The 12,496-nt window shown below is 48.8% G+C and overlaps 2 protein-coding genes across 2 annotated transcripts; both read left to right on the top strand.

Moving 5' to 3' along the window:
- The first annotated feature begins 2,184 nt into the window (after positions 1-2,184).
- LOC123111633 (uncharacterized protein At3g52155, chloroplastic) lies at positions 2,185-5,346 on the top strand. Its single transcript, XM_044532459.1, has 5 exons — positions 2,185-2,586; positions 3,177-3,276; positions 3,832-4,011; positions 4,159-4,276; positions 5,071-5,346. The coding sequence occupies exons 1-5, from the start codon at positions 2,334-2,336 to the stop codon at positions 5,125-5,127; spliced, it is 708 nt and encodes a 235-aa protein (XP_044388394.1). The 5' UTR covers positions 2,185-2,333; the 3' UTR covers positions 5,128-5,346.
- A 4,984-nt stretch (positions 5,347-10,330) lies between these two features.
- LOC123116050 (ethylene-responsive transcription factor ERF073-like) lies at positions 10,331-12,211 on the top strand. Its single transcript, XM_044537059.1, has one exon. The coding sequence runs from the start codon at positions 10,372-10,374 to the stop codon at positions 11,122-11,124; it is 753 nt and encodes a 250-aa protein (XP_044392994.1). The 5' UTR covers positions 10,331-10,371; the 3' UTR covers positions 11,125-12,211.
- The last annotated feature ends 285 nt before the right edge of the window (positions 12,212-12,496 follow it).

The raw sequence follows: 12,496 nt of genomic DNA, 5'->3' as shown, positions 1-12,496 counted from the left end.
ATCCGGTCCGGCCGAATGACCAACCCATAGAGCATATCCGGTCATGACCGACGCATATAGCAACTTACTTGGACGGTGATTTGTGCTACTTGGCCACCGACTGATTAGTTGCTTCAAATGGCCACAATATTTGGACACGACCTCTTGGATGATGTACCATCGATGGTCGAGCGAATTTGCTCCACGGTTGCATGCCGACGAGTTCATTGGTGTAGGGCTCGAAATGCTTGTTCTCATGGAACCAAGTATGAATGTTGACCTTCTCTTGGGTGTGGAAATCCAAATGTACCAATAAGCGAAAGGTCTTCGTGTGGCTTCTGTTGGCTGACCGGTTGAATACCGGGAACATGTTGAAAAGGAGACATTATGTGATCAACGACAATGTTTACACCTGCCTGCTGTGTTCTTCCCCCCAGGAAACCGTGCCCCACTTGTTCTTCAAATGCCCTTTTGTGATTGACTGTTGGAACACTATGGGAATCTCCTGGCAGAATAGTGATTGCAGATTAGCCCTCTTGCATGAGGGAAACCGTTCATGGAACAAACCACTGTTTATGGAGGTCCTTACCATTGTGGTTGGGGATATGGAAAGAGAGGAATAACAAGCATATGCCATCACTAGTTTTTTGGAGGAACGTGTTCGGAAGTGACATGTCAATGATGGCACTGGCGGAGCTTCAGCAAGGCTGAATGGGCCGTGGCCCGCCCAGCCCATGAAGTTTTATACAGTATACACCTACTCTTGGGCTTTAAAACAGCAGCCCATAAGCTATGTTCTTCTTGTTGGCCCGCCCATGTTTGGGCTGCAAGCTCCGCCACTAAATGATGGTACACAGAACAAAGGAGGAACTACATCCCTTCATCAGGGGCTTGGTGGAATCCATCTAGTTTGTCTAGTTTGGCTGTTCCTTTTCATCCTTCTCTATTTTTCTATATTTCTTGTGCTTGCGTTTTCTAACTTGTAGTCCCCCATCTCTCCATATACCCCCCCCCCCCGCCTCATCCATATTGTAACTCGTCACTTGCTAATCGAAAACTGTCATCACATTTAAAAAAAATATGTTGGCCCAAATGTTGCGTCCTTTTACTTTGTGCCATGGATCGGATGCTAGTGATCAACCACAAAGCGCACAACAACTTGTTCTCCCTCATGTTGAAGTTTCCTCCTTTATCCTTCTTCTTTGGACCAGCTGCAAATTCATCCGATTCAAGGTCATCGTCGCAGTCCTCCTACTGCTCCTGCTGGCCGGTGTACGAATCCGGCTACTGGGTGTCCGTGCTCGGCTGCATGCTAGACTGTGTGTACGTACCCGACTGCGTGCCCGACTGAGTGTACACTCTCGGCCGCGTGGACTCCGAGTCATCCACCTACCCGCCCTCGTAGCTGCCTCCGCCTTCGTTATGGATCATCTCAAACATCTCTCTGTTTGCGTCGTCATACGCTGGCTTGCCCGGTTGAGACATATTAGTGAACAGAGAGCGGGCATTGAGCTGCTCCACGCTTGTCGTCCGCATTCAGATAAGCTTAAGCAGTGTAGAATCGGAGAAAAGGAGCCGCGTGGCGTTGACGTCGAGGCAATAAGGCATGTGCCTGGCAATAGATGTCGGGGGCTACCTACCGAACTGTTGGGTGGCGTAGAAGTAGGGATGCATATATTGATCTGTTTGGGACGACATCTTTACGGACGAAGACAACGACGGTGCCCCGCGTCCCAGGCCCCCCCCCCCCCCCCTGCACCACGCGCCCCCTTCATGTTCACCGCCATGACGGCCGCCCCTACCGTCCTTCTTTTTTTAGCATAGCCACCTCCTTTGCCTTCTGAGGCGGCGTTCTTACCATGTCGCCGAGTTGATCTTTCACGGGGATGAAAGTGGGGCGGCACATTTGAGGGTCGGCCATCAGAGAAACCATAAGGGTGGTGAGGGAGGGGGTGGGGGGGGGGTGTGAAAGTCCGGGACTGCTTTAAAGTTTGTGCGACCAAATGTCTGTTGGGGTGTGGTGTGAAAGTCCGGGACTGCTTTAAAGTTTGTGCGACCAAATGTCTGTTGGGCCGGCGAGACTACCAAACGAGGTCCTAAAAAAAAGACTACCAAACGAGTTTCCGTACCCTGGAAATAGAAATATTGTTGCGTCACTCACCGAAGAAATATTGGTCTGTCGCTCACCAGTCAGGAAAAGAACAGAGGTCAGCAGCATCTACTGTTCGCAAGCCCGTCATCACTCATCAGCAACCACGCCATCGTCCTTGCCTGTTCCTTCTATCCATCCGTCCCGTTCTCCCTTCTCCATCCCATGTAACAAAATCAGCTCAGCTCAGCGACAACAGCGGCGGATGATGAGAGCTCCTCCTCGGCTACTGTCGCCTCCTCCCTCCGCCACGGCTCCTCACCTCCTCCTCTACGCCTCCTCCGCGGTCTGCCGCCTCCCTCCCTCCGCGGCCGCCGTCGCCCGCTCCGTCTCCGTCTCCACCACCGTCGTCGACGCCCCGGCCGCCGCCGCCGAGCCGGGCTCCTCCGCCACGCCGCGACGCCGCCTCATCCTCCTCCGCCACGGGGACAGCGCGGTTGGGGAGCGCTTCACCAGAGGTATATATATCGTACGTGGCAGGCAGAATCGTTCAAAGAGTGTAGGTGCGCAGCTTCTTTGATGACTTTTCCGTTCAAAGAGTTGCCTGGGGCACTTGAGCTCCCAATACTTTGGGGGTACTATCAATTAACTCTCACATTTGGTAACATCATTGGTGCTTTGGGAGTTTGGGTGTCGTAGAAGTTATGGAGTGGAATGTAACACTGTGACTATTAAGATACACTATACTTGTAGTCTGTTATACTTGAGTTAACATGTCGGGCTAAAATTCACGATATTATGAGTAAGGGGTTTCGTAAATTAGTTGGACGTCGAGCACGAAATGAGAAATCAGGGATCAAGAACATTAAACGGGGTCAGCGTGTTTTTATGCGACAGGCTTCAGTCAGCATTTTAGTCTGGTTCTATGTGCCATTTTACAATTTTAATCAGTAATTTAATTTAATTCTTCTCTTTACTTTTCGCACGATATTGTGGTACTCTTGTTTAGCTGCAGTGCTAAAAGAAACATAGATGCATTCCCTCTTTGTGGTCGCTGGCCTTTTGCTTCATTCTTGAAAACATCATCTCATATTGCCATCAATGACAGATCATGACAGGCCACTGAGCAAAGCTGGAAGAGCTGATGCAATAAGCGTTTCTGATAAATTCCATCAGATGGGATGGATACCTGAGCTTATCCTATGCAGGTACATCCTTGTCTTGTGCAGAACAATGTGTACACAGAATAGGGTTTAATGACAGCAGTAGGCGTGTAATGTAGGAACACTTCAAGGTCCAATTTGGTTGCCCTCGTATTTGTTACTAATTGTGTTGGTGGGTCTCGCAGTTTTAGAAAACTGAAACTGAGGTCCCATTAGAATGCTGGACTTTCACATTAACCAGTTCTTTCCCAGTGGGATAGGGAAATTTTTGGGTTCTAATTTCTAAATGGGGTCTGAAATTATGTATTCAAGCCACAAGTGTAAATGTTGTTTCTCCGTGATTCACTTAGATAAGCAGTGGATAATGACATATATTACATCGAAATGAACATATTACAAGTGTTACTTTCTATTCTTTAGTTTCATCTTTTTGTGCTATTTAACTTTTGGAGAGACCGAGAGATACTTTCATTTGAAAGTGCCAAATTGTAAGCTATGTCTATGAAGATGACGTAAAATCACCTACTTTGATTTACTCATATGTGCCTTAATGGAGCATGTCATGTCATTCATACCTTCCTAAACTGTTTGTGAACACAGTGATGCAACTCGTACAAAGGAAACTCTTCAGATCATGCAAGAGCATGTTCAAGGATTGTCTCAAGCACTTGTGCATTTCATCCCAAGTTTCTACTCGATTGCTGCAATGGATGGTCAAACTGCCGAGCACTTGCAAAAGGCAATTTGTGAATATTCAACTGATGAGATACTAACGGTGATGTGAGTCTGCTATTATTTGTTCTTCATTATGCTATGTTCTCGGAAGTATGCTCAGACTACATAGTCATTTCCTTCTAAGCACCTGTGCATGATATCTCTGAGAGTTGCTAGGCCTGTTTTTGATGCTTTTGTAGAATAAAATTTCAGGTGCATGGGACATAATAAAGGATGGGAAGAAGCAGCCTCTATGTTTTCTGGTGATTCAGTGGTGCTCAAGACGTGTAATGCTGCATTGCTAGAAGCTGCTGGGAAATCATGGGTTGAGGTTAGTATTATTCTGATGCCTGTGCTTCTCTTTTTAACCCCTTCATAGTACTGCGATGTGCCTACCATCATCATGGTTGCCAACAATGCCAATCCAAAAACTGATTGTGCAAATGTATAAATTACTCTAATCCTATATTTTTCCTATACAGTTACTGATTTTTAGCTAATGTAGAATTTTAAATGATGCAAGCAGACTATTCACTGGTGATTTTCAGCTAGGTGGATCCTTTAATTCTGCAGTCCGTAAACTAATATAAGAGTGTTTAGATCACTATTTTAGTGATCTAAATGCTCTTACATTAGTTTACAGAGGGAGTACTTGTTATTGGTAGTCATTTAAAAAGCACACACTAAAGGCAATTTAGAAAGCCAAGTGACTAATGTTACTGTCTGTTTGAAGGATACCTGAATGAGACGACTCAGGAAAATAGAAAAGCTTTTGGCAGTACAAAGAATTTATGAAAATGCTTGTGTTTTTTCTTCGAAAAGTATACTAGTCCATGTTCTGTGGCACATTCAAGCCCCCTATACTAAACTGAAGGGAAATCAAATCACCATGTTGCAAATCGAAATGGTCAAGTATTATCATCATATGTGAAGCATTTTAGAAACAATGACCAGTTTCATGCTGCATTGGTTTCAATTTCATACCCAACTCATAATCGAACAGCTCCATACTCTTCTCCATCAAACAAAATGATGAATAGCTTCATAGTGCACCATTTTTCATGAAATAAAAATGCAGATAAATTGGTTGCAATTTGACCGATTTTCAATCGTCATGATATGCAGGCTTTTTCGCAGGCTGGCCTTGGGGGGTGGAAGCTTCATGGCATTGTAAAGCCATAAAGTGATAAAACATTGTAGCTAAAGCTAGATGCAATTTTCGTAGCATTTTTGTTCTCATTTTGTCTCGTGCAGCTATGATTGAATGTTGTTGAAGTTATTGATGCGCATAGATAGATGAGATCAATGCACTTCACCAAACGTGACAAGACTTACAAAAGAACCACATCGCTCTTGGCCAGGGTGGTTCTTTTTTTTTTGGGAGGAAACTTCTGATCTATCCATCATGCCATGGCATGGCCGTAAAGAACACAAAAGTAACAAAAATTAAATCCATGTATGTAGACCAGCTAGCGACGACTGCAAGCATTGGAGAGAATCGGAGGTGCGTCGCTGTCATTGCCCCTTCCTCATTTTAGCCGGACCAAACTTGTTTAATAGACAGTTGAAAAGTCATCGTGCCAAGGACTCACAAGAACGGCAACCATGAACGTTGAAGAGAAGTATAGCTCGAAAGGATCCGACCTGTAAACATACAAACAAAGACTAATCCAAGTAGATCTCCCGAAGACTGGCACCGAACGAATCTTGCGAAATCCGCCGAAGACACACTTTCACATGTCCTCCGATGACGCTAGACACACTTCCACATGCCCTTCCACGACATTAGACGCGTTACCGTTACGGAGGCTAGGCGGGGAGAAACTTATTTCATCCTCAGGAAGCCGCCACCGCCTCGTCTTCAAACTTTAAATGAACTCATAAAAACACCTAAAAACAAGCAAGATCCCTCCCGCACCCAGGGTTGTTCGATTACGAGTTGGTGTAAGGTAGATCTTTCCTTTGTCCAAGGATGGCAGCTCCATACCCATGGAGTATGGAGCTGTTCGATTATGAGTTGTTTTTTTTCTTTTTGGGCATAGATACATAGAAATAAATATTTGATGTTGTCTTTTACGTCTTCTGGTTAGCAGATAATTTTTGCTGCAGCCAAGTATCTGTCGCACAGAGATTTTTTTTAGAACGAAGGCTCAAGGAGAGCCCGACTTTGAATTAACAAAGCCATCAACCGGCCAGGGATTACACAAGGCCACCAATACAACCAACGAAAAACAGAAAGGAAAATAAACTGCAGGTACACGGTGATGCCGAAGCAGCTTACAAGCACCAAAGACTACATGCCCTATAAAAGTAAACAGAGAAGCACTAGCATGTAGTCAACGGAGTCCTCCAAGTGGACTATAGACAGTAGGACAAACAGAGGGGAGCTTCGGGCAGCCATTGCCCAACGTCGATGGACCGAGCCCTCATCTACCCTGGAAGGTGCACATCGAAAACCAAGCCGCTCCTCTCCAAATCCGGAGGGGACCCCTGCCCCTCGCCTTGGCTCGAAAGGCGCCGGACCGCCGGAAGATGGAATTGCCCTCCCTAGAGCAAGGAAAGGGCATGATTCTGTGCACCAAGGAGATACTCAGCTCGACACGCCGCTGCACGAAGGGAACCAGAAGAGTCCACACCGCAGCCCACTGCTACAAGCACGAAGAGGAAAAACTGCACAATGGAGCTGTCACTGAACAAACAAACAGCAAGGAGAAATGGAGCCTCCATAACTGGATCAGATACAAAGCATCATGCTCCAAATCCCTCGCCGAAGACGCAACCACCCAGCCACCACCGCCCAGCACCACAGCACACTCCCACCTTGCCCAAGCCAGCACCTTCAGGAAGGAGGCGGCGCACGCTGCACCGTTGTCGACCTGTCTCAGCAAGACATGGGATTTCTCCCGGGCATGGAGCGGGAGGGAGAGGGCACGAAACTCGACGGCGCCTCCAAGGAGGGGAGCGGCACCGGCCGGTGTCGCCGCCGTCGTGGCTAGAGCACCCCAGCCAAGGATTTCTCCCGATTCGAACCGCATATCCGGGCAGCCCAACGCCGGATCCGGCGGCCAGAGGCTACCGACGACCAGATCCGGCGGGGCAGAGTGCTGCGTGGGGGAAGGGGCCGCCTTCAGATCCAGCCGCGGGCGAGGGGAGCGCCGCACCCGCCGCGACCGGCGACAACTCCCGCCGTCCCTCGCCACCCTCGCGGCCAAGGGAACGGAGGGTCACCACCTGCGGCGCCGCTTGCAGGGAGACAGCGCCGCCTCGCCACCCGAGGCCGCCGCCTCGGCGTCCGGAGCCCTCCGGTCGGGAGCAGCAAATCCTCGCCGCCGCCGTCCTTGACGACCCCGCGGGCGGCGCCGGAGATCCCCTCGGGCGGCGGCGAGGGGGGAGGGGGGAGGCGGGAGGGGAGGTTCGGCGGCTAGGGTTCGGCGCCGCCCGAGTCGCCCCAAGCGGAGCGACGCGGGGGCCCTGTTAAACTTTCCCCCGAAAATCAGAATTCAAAGCGCCTTGCCCACAGCAAGGCACGGCGTAACTGGCGGGCAGGCAGCCGTTGGATGCAGGGGGGCGGCTCAGATTGAGTGATGTAACGCGAAACACTATAGCTGACATTGTAGACCAGGGTACTGTGAATAATCTCCTGTAGACGAGTCACTGTAGCTTGGGGTACTGTTCACGCGGATCTGTCCGTTGACCCTCGACCGGACGGTGTGGAGAGGGGAGCCAGTCACTGTACTGTTCACCGGTGACTTGCTCACAACAAGTCACTGGATCTCAATCCATATCTGTAGTCCAATCGTTGAATACCACAAATTAAATCTTAAATCCTACTCTAATTCCTACCAACATCTAGCAGCAGGATTTTAAGTGGCATGTGATGTTTACTGAAACACAATTTAAGGGACAACATTCAATTGGCGGCTATGACACGAGCGGTTGGCTATGTGAAAACCAATCAAAATATAGGTTAGCATTCAAGCGAGCTGCTCAATGATATCATACTGAAGTCACACTCAATTTGTTCAAATACTGGTTGGGCGTTTCATATACATGCGCGCGGACGGAAAAGCCTACGGCAAGATTCAGCTGTGAACCGAGTTGCGGTGAAAAAAGGGTGTCGTGAAATGTGAGTTCCCCCACTTGAGCTGTCCAGCAGAGGTTTCACCCTCGTCCTTATCGTCATCGGCACAGCTCCTGCTTTGCCCGCGCCCATGGTTTGGCTTTAGCGCAACTTGTCTGTTAGCCATAGCCAGGTGCCCTGCTCCGAGGGAGGAGCCAGACTGGCCACTTGGCGGGACAAGATTCTCCCACTTGGCCGTACAAATCGACAGGAAATCGACCGAGCGAGCTAGATTCAAGGAATCGTTGTTCAAGGCGGTGTGTACGCGGTTGGAGCAGGTGACTATGAAGGTTTTCACCCAACATAGGTGGCAGCATAACCTTCGGATTGGTCCATCTCACCTTTCGACATAGGCACAGTGTCGCTCTATAGGACTCTACTATTGTTGATTTGTCGGTTTTTGTTTTCTTCTGGTTATCAGACTTTTGGTGTTCGGCTATGTACATCCTAGTTATGCAGATGTCGGGTGTTGCTCATAATGCTTTGTATCCACTTGATGCTACATTTTGAGTTAATAGAATCGCCCTTTATCAAAAAAGATTCAAGGAACCATCTAAGCCAAAAGTTCATTTTTTTGGCGGGAAGTTAATGCTACTGTTTTCTACTAAAGAACACTCCCTCCATTCCATAATGTACTGCGCCCGCGTATTCCAAGAACTAAGTTTGATCATAAATTTAACCAACGAGACCGACTGCGGCGGGAGCAAAAATCATACCAACGAATTCACATTTCGATACGAATTCAGTGGTATATATTTTAGCTCCCGCTGCAGTCGGTCTTGTTCACTAAATTTATGGTCAAATCTAGATCTCGAAAAGCGCAAACACACTACATTGTGAAATGAAGGAAGTACTACACTACAATATGCGAAGTTGAGAAAGCATTGTACAGTACAATATACTAAGTTTTCCATATGGCCGCCGACAGCATCTGCGGTATTGAACCAATAATATGAATGAAAGGCATTTATTTGACAAAGCAGACCACCGGTCTAGTGTTATCAGGCTAACCGTAACGGGAGTATCCTAACTAGTGAGTATTATGCAGGACGAGTGTTGAGTATTATATTATGATACGGTATCATAATAAATTCTATGCTAATGTGTCATGCATATTAATAAATAAGGACATATGATATTAACTTATGATACTATGCACTACGAAATGATACTTCTTCTATTTTTATTTACTCTGCATATTAGAGTTGACTGAAGTCAAACTTTGTAAACTTTGACCAAGTTTATAGAAAACAATATAAATATTTATCATAACAAATTTATATGATGTAAAAGTACAGTCAATAATAAATTAAGGGTTTTGATTTGTTATGGTATATGTTAATATTTTTGTTTATAAACTTTGCTAAAGCTTACAAAACTTGACTTCGATCAAAGCTAACACGCAGACTAAATAAAGATGGAGGAAGTATCATATGTGTGATATTAATATATGATACTCTTCACCACGACCAGCCTCATACGAGTAGTCGACACTAGAGATTTATGGTATTCCCTCTGTTTCTTTTTACTTTGCATATAAGATTTGGTCAAAGCCAAACTTCGAACAGTTTGACTAGCTTTTTTGGAAAATATATCAACATTCACACTATCAAATATTATTTGATGCCTGATGAAACTAATTTTCATAATGTATAACTTTAGTATTGTACATGTTGATATATTTTACTATAAAATTAGTCAAACTTTGTAAAGTTTGACTTTGTAAAGTTTGACTTTGTAAAGTTTGACTTTGACCAAATCTTATATGCAGACAAAAAAACGAAGAGAGTACTACAAACACTAGAAACGGGAGTAACGATCACTGAACGGGAGGTGCAAGCCGTACGGAGTAATTAGCAAGAATGGTACGACCAGTTGTCCCAGTTGAACGTAAATCTCCGTCGCTGCTGCCAGCGCCAGTTGCCTGGTTCAGTGGCTCCGGCCTTGTTTGAATCGGATCCCTATCTCCACTTGCTGGTCACTGGCCTGCTCCTCTTGGTGTGCGCTCGACAAGCCTTATCCCACTTGTCGCACAATGTTCCAGAAACTTCGAGCCAAGTAGAGTAGGAAGCAACACATCCTACTCGGACAGTTATCCAGCATAAAGTTTTGTCGAAGGATTCTCGGAGATGCTATGCAATACAGGCCAGGTGCAGAAATGGAAATGATCTACTGCGATGAGTGATGCTTTACGTTTCACCTGACCTCTATATAAGGCCGACGTGCTACGCGAAGAAACACATAGCCTTCCTTCGACAACACAAACAGCGATACCTGAAACAACAAACATTGATTCCCCGTACACGATGTGCGGAGGGAAGTTCGCCACCAACGACCGCGGCAAGCAGCGTCCCGGCCAAGCCCTGTCGGCGGCGGCGGGGAAGGCGAAAATGCGCGGCAGCTGGACGACGGATGAGGATTCTGACGACTGGGAGGCCGCCTTCCGGGAGTTCATGGCCGCCGACGACGGCGACGTCCGCAATGAGCCGCTCCCCACAGGCATCATGGCATCCTGCGAGCTATACCGCTCGCCGGCCATGGCGAGGCCGAAGCGGCGCAGGGCGAGCCCTAGCCACCCGTACCGCGGCATCCGGCAGCGGGCGTGGGGGAGGTGGTCGGCGGAAATCCGCGACCCCATCAAGGGCGCTCGCGTCTGGATCGGCACCTTCGACACGGCCGCGGAGGCCGCGCGCGCCTACGACGCCGAGGCGCGGCGCATCCACGGTAGAAAGGCCAGGACCAACTTCCCTGCAGCGCCGGCGGCGCCGTGCAGCCATCGTCCTGGGCCGTCTTGTTGCAGCACCGATGACGGCGCCGACAACGTGGCCCGTGCGACGGAGAGCGCCTCGTCGTCGTCCAAGCATGTCCACGGGATTGCGCCTTCCGACGCGCGCATACTGCTGGAATGCTGCTCGGACGACGTCATGGAGAGCCTCCTCGCCGGCTCCGACATGGCCGGCAACATGGACCTCCCGGAGCTTCCGGTTCCCGAGCTAACAATAACACATGCATCCGGTAGCAATTTTGTTAAAAACACTTTGTATGAAACATACACGTAAGTGCCCTAGACCCAGCCGCCGGGGGCGCACACTCCCTCCTCCCCTCCCTCCGCCGCCGTTGGGGGACGTCGCTGGTCTAAGCCCGAGGGCCGACGGCGGTGGCGGAGGACATCGCCTCTCTCCCGCCGATCTGGGGTTGTGCGAGGCCCCAAATCATGTGGAGGTGCGCCCGATCCGATCGGCAACGACGATGGTTGTGGCGCGGCGGCGTCGGAGGCGGCACGGGCTGCGGACGCGACGGCCAGCCTTGTTCAGGCGGCAGCGGCGGCGCGCCATCTCCTTTGGATCGGCGGCGGCGGCATGGAGGGCCTGGTGGTCGCGTCGGCGGCACCTCCGATCAGATCTGTTCTACCGGTGCACTCGGCGGTGATGGTCATCTCTTTCGTCAGGGGCGGTCGGCCTGCGGCTGGGTGGTCGGATCTCGAGGTTCGTCATCTAGTCCCGGCTACGAGTCACGAAGACATAGTTGCCGGTGAAAACCAAGCTGTTGGCGGGCGATGATGGCGTTTTGCGCCGTTATCTTGATGAAGTCATCGTCGTGTAACTGTTGTCGACTCACTCATGCTGCTTCGGGGGAAACCCTAGGATCTGGTCTTACAGTCGGCCGATGGCGGTATTATGGTATCGTTTCTCTCTTGGGAGCATCGTTTGTGGAGCAGCGCTGGAAGACAGAGGCAGGCGGTGGAGTGACTTCGTCTTGCATGGAGCTTCGGTGGAGCTGTCAAGTCATGCCTGACCGATAGGTGCTACGCTGAGTCATGCCTGGTTGGCAGGTGCTACGCACGACAGATCTTCTAGAGTCTTCGCGTCTGGACGGACGAGCATAGGGCGATGGTGCCGTTGGGCGCCGTGGTGGTGTCGACGGATGTCCGGATTGGCAAGGTTGATGCGGATCTCTCTCCAGAAGATGAGTCAGTGATCTGATGATGATGTCGGCTTCTAAAACGTGTGAATGTGGTGTGCGCTTTAGGCAAGCTGCACCGGCTGTTTATTCTGAATTTCTGATACATTATGTGGATGGATAGGCGACGACACCGATTTAGATATAAGGAGTGAGAGCACTCTGCGTTATCGAGTTGTAGGTGTGAGTGGTGTCTTTGGACAGACTGATGTATTGTCCTTGTTAGATCTTTATGAAATAATTAATAAAGATGGTTGCATGCATCGATGCAGAGGCTGGGTGTTTAACCTCCTTTAAAAAAATGTGTTCGTAAGTGTGTCTGGTTTCTTTTCTGTCTTAGAACAGGAGAATGAGCAATTTTAATGAGCTTTGGTACATCTACCTTAATTTTTTTATGAGTGTGTTTGATTTTTTTTTGCATGGTAATACGTGTCTCATTCATATCATAAAGAACAAAGTATAAGTCACGTA

This window comes from Triticum aestivum, chromosome 5B (assembly GCF_018294505.1).
Source record: "Triticum aestivum cultivar Chinese Spring chromosome 5B, IWGSC CS RefSeq v2.1, whole genome shotgun sequence".
Taxonomy (NCBI): domain Eukaryota; kingdom Viridiplantae; phylum Streptophyta; class Magnoliopsida; order Poales; family Poaceae; genus Triticum; species Triticum aestivum.
The sequence above is the reverse complement of the archived record's forward strand: the minus strand, read 5'-3'. Positions and strand labels throughout refer to the sequence as shown.

What these genes read in the sequence shown, in the direction of transcription:
- LOC123111633 (XM_044532459.1), top strand. Translation starts at nt 2,334, where the DNA reads ATGATGAGAGCTCCTCCTCGGCTACTGTCGCCTCCTCCCTCCGCCACG. An exon ending in TGGGGAGCGCTTCACCAGAG is followed by an intron (nt 2,587 to 3,176) that starts GTATATATATCG and finishes CATCAATGACAG; the next exon opens with ATCATGACAGGCCACTGAGC. An exon ending in CTGGGAAATCATGGGTTGAG is followed by an intron (nt 4,277 to 5,070) that starts GTTAGTATTATT and finishes CATGATATGCAG; the next exon opens with GCTTTTTCGCAGGCTGGCCT.
- LOC123116050 (XM_044537059.1), top strand. Translation starts at nt 10,372, where the DNA reads ATGTGCGGAGGGAAGTTCGCCACCAACGACCGCGGCAAGCAGCGTCCC.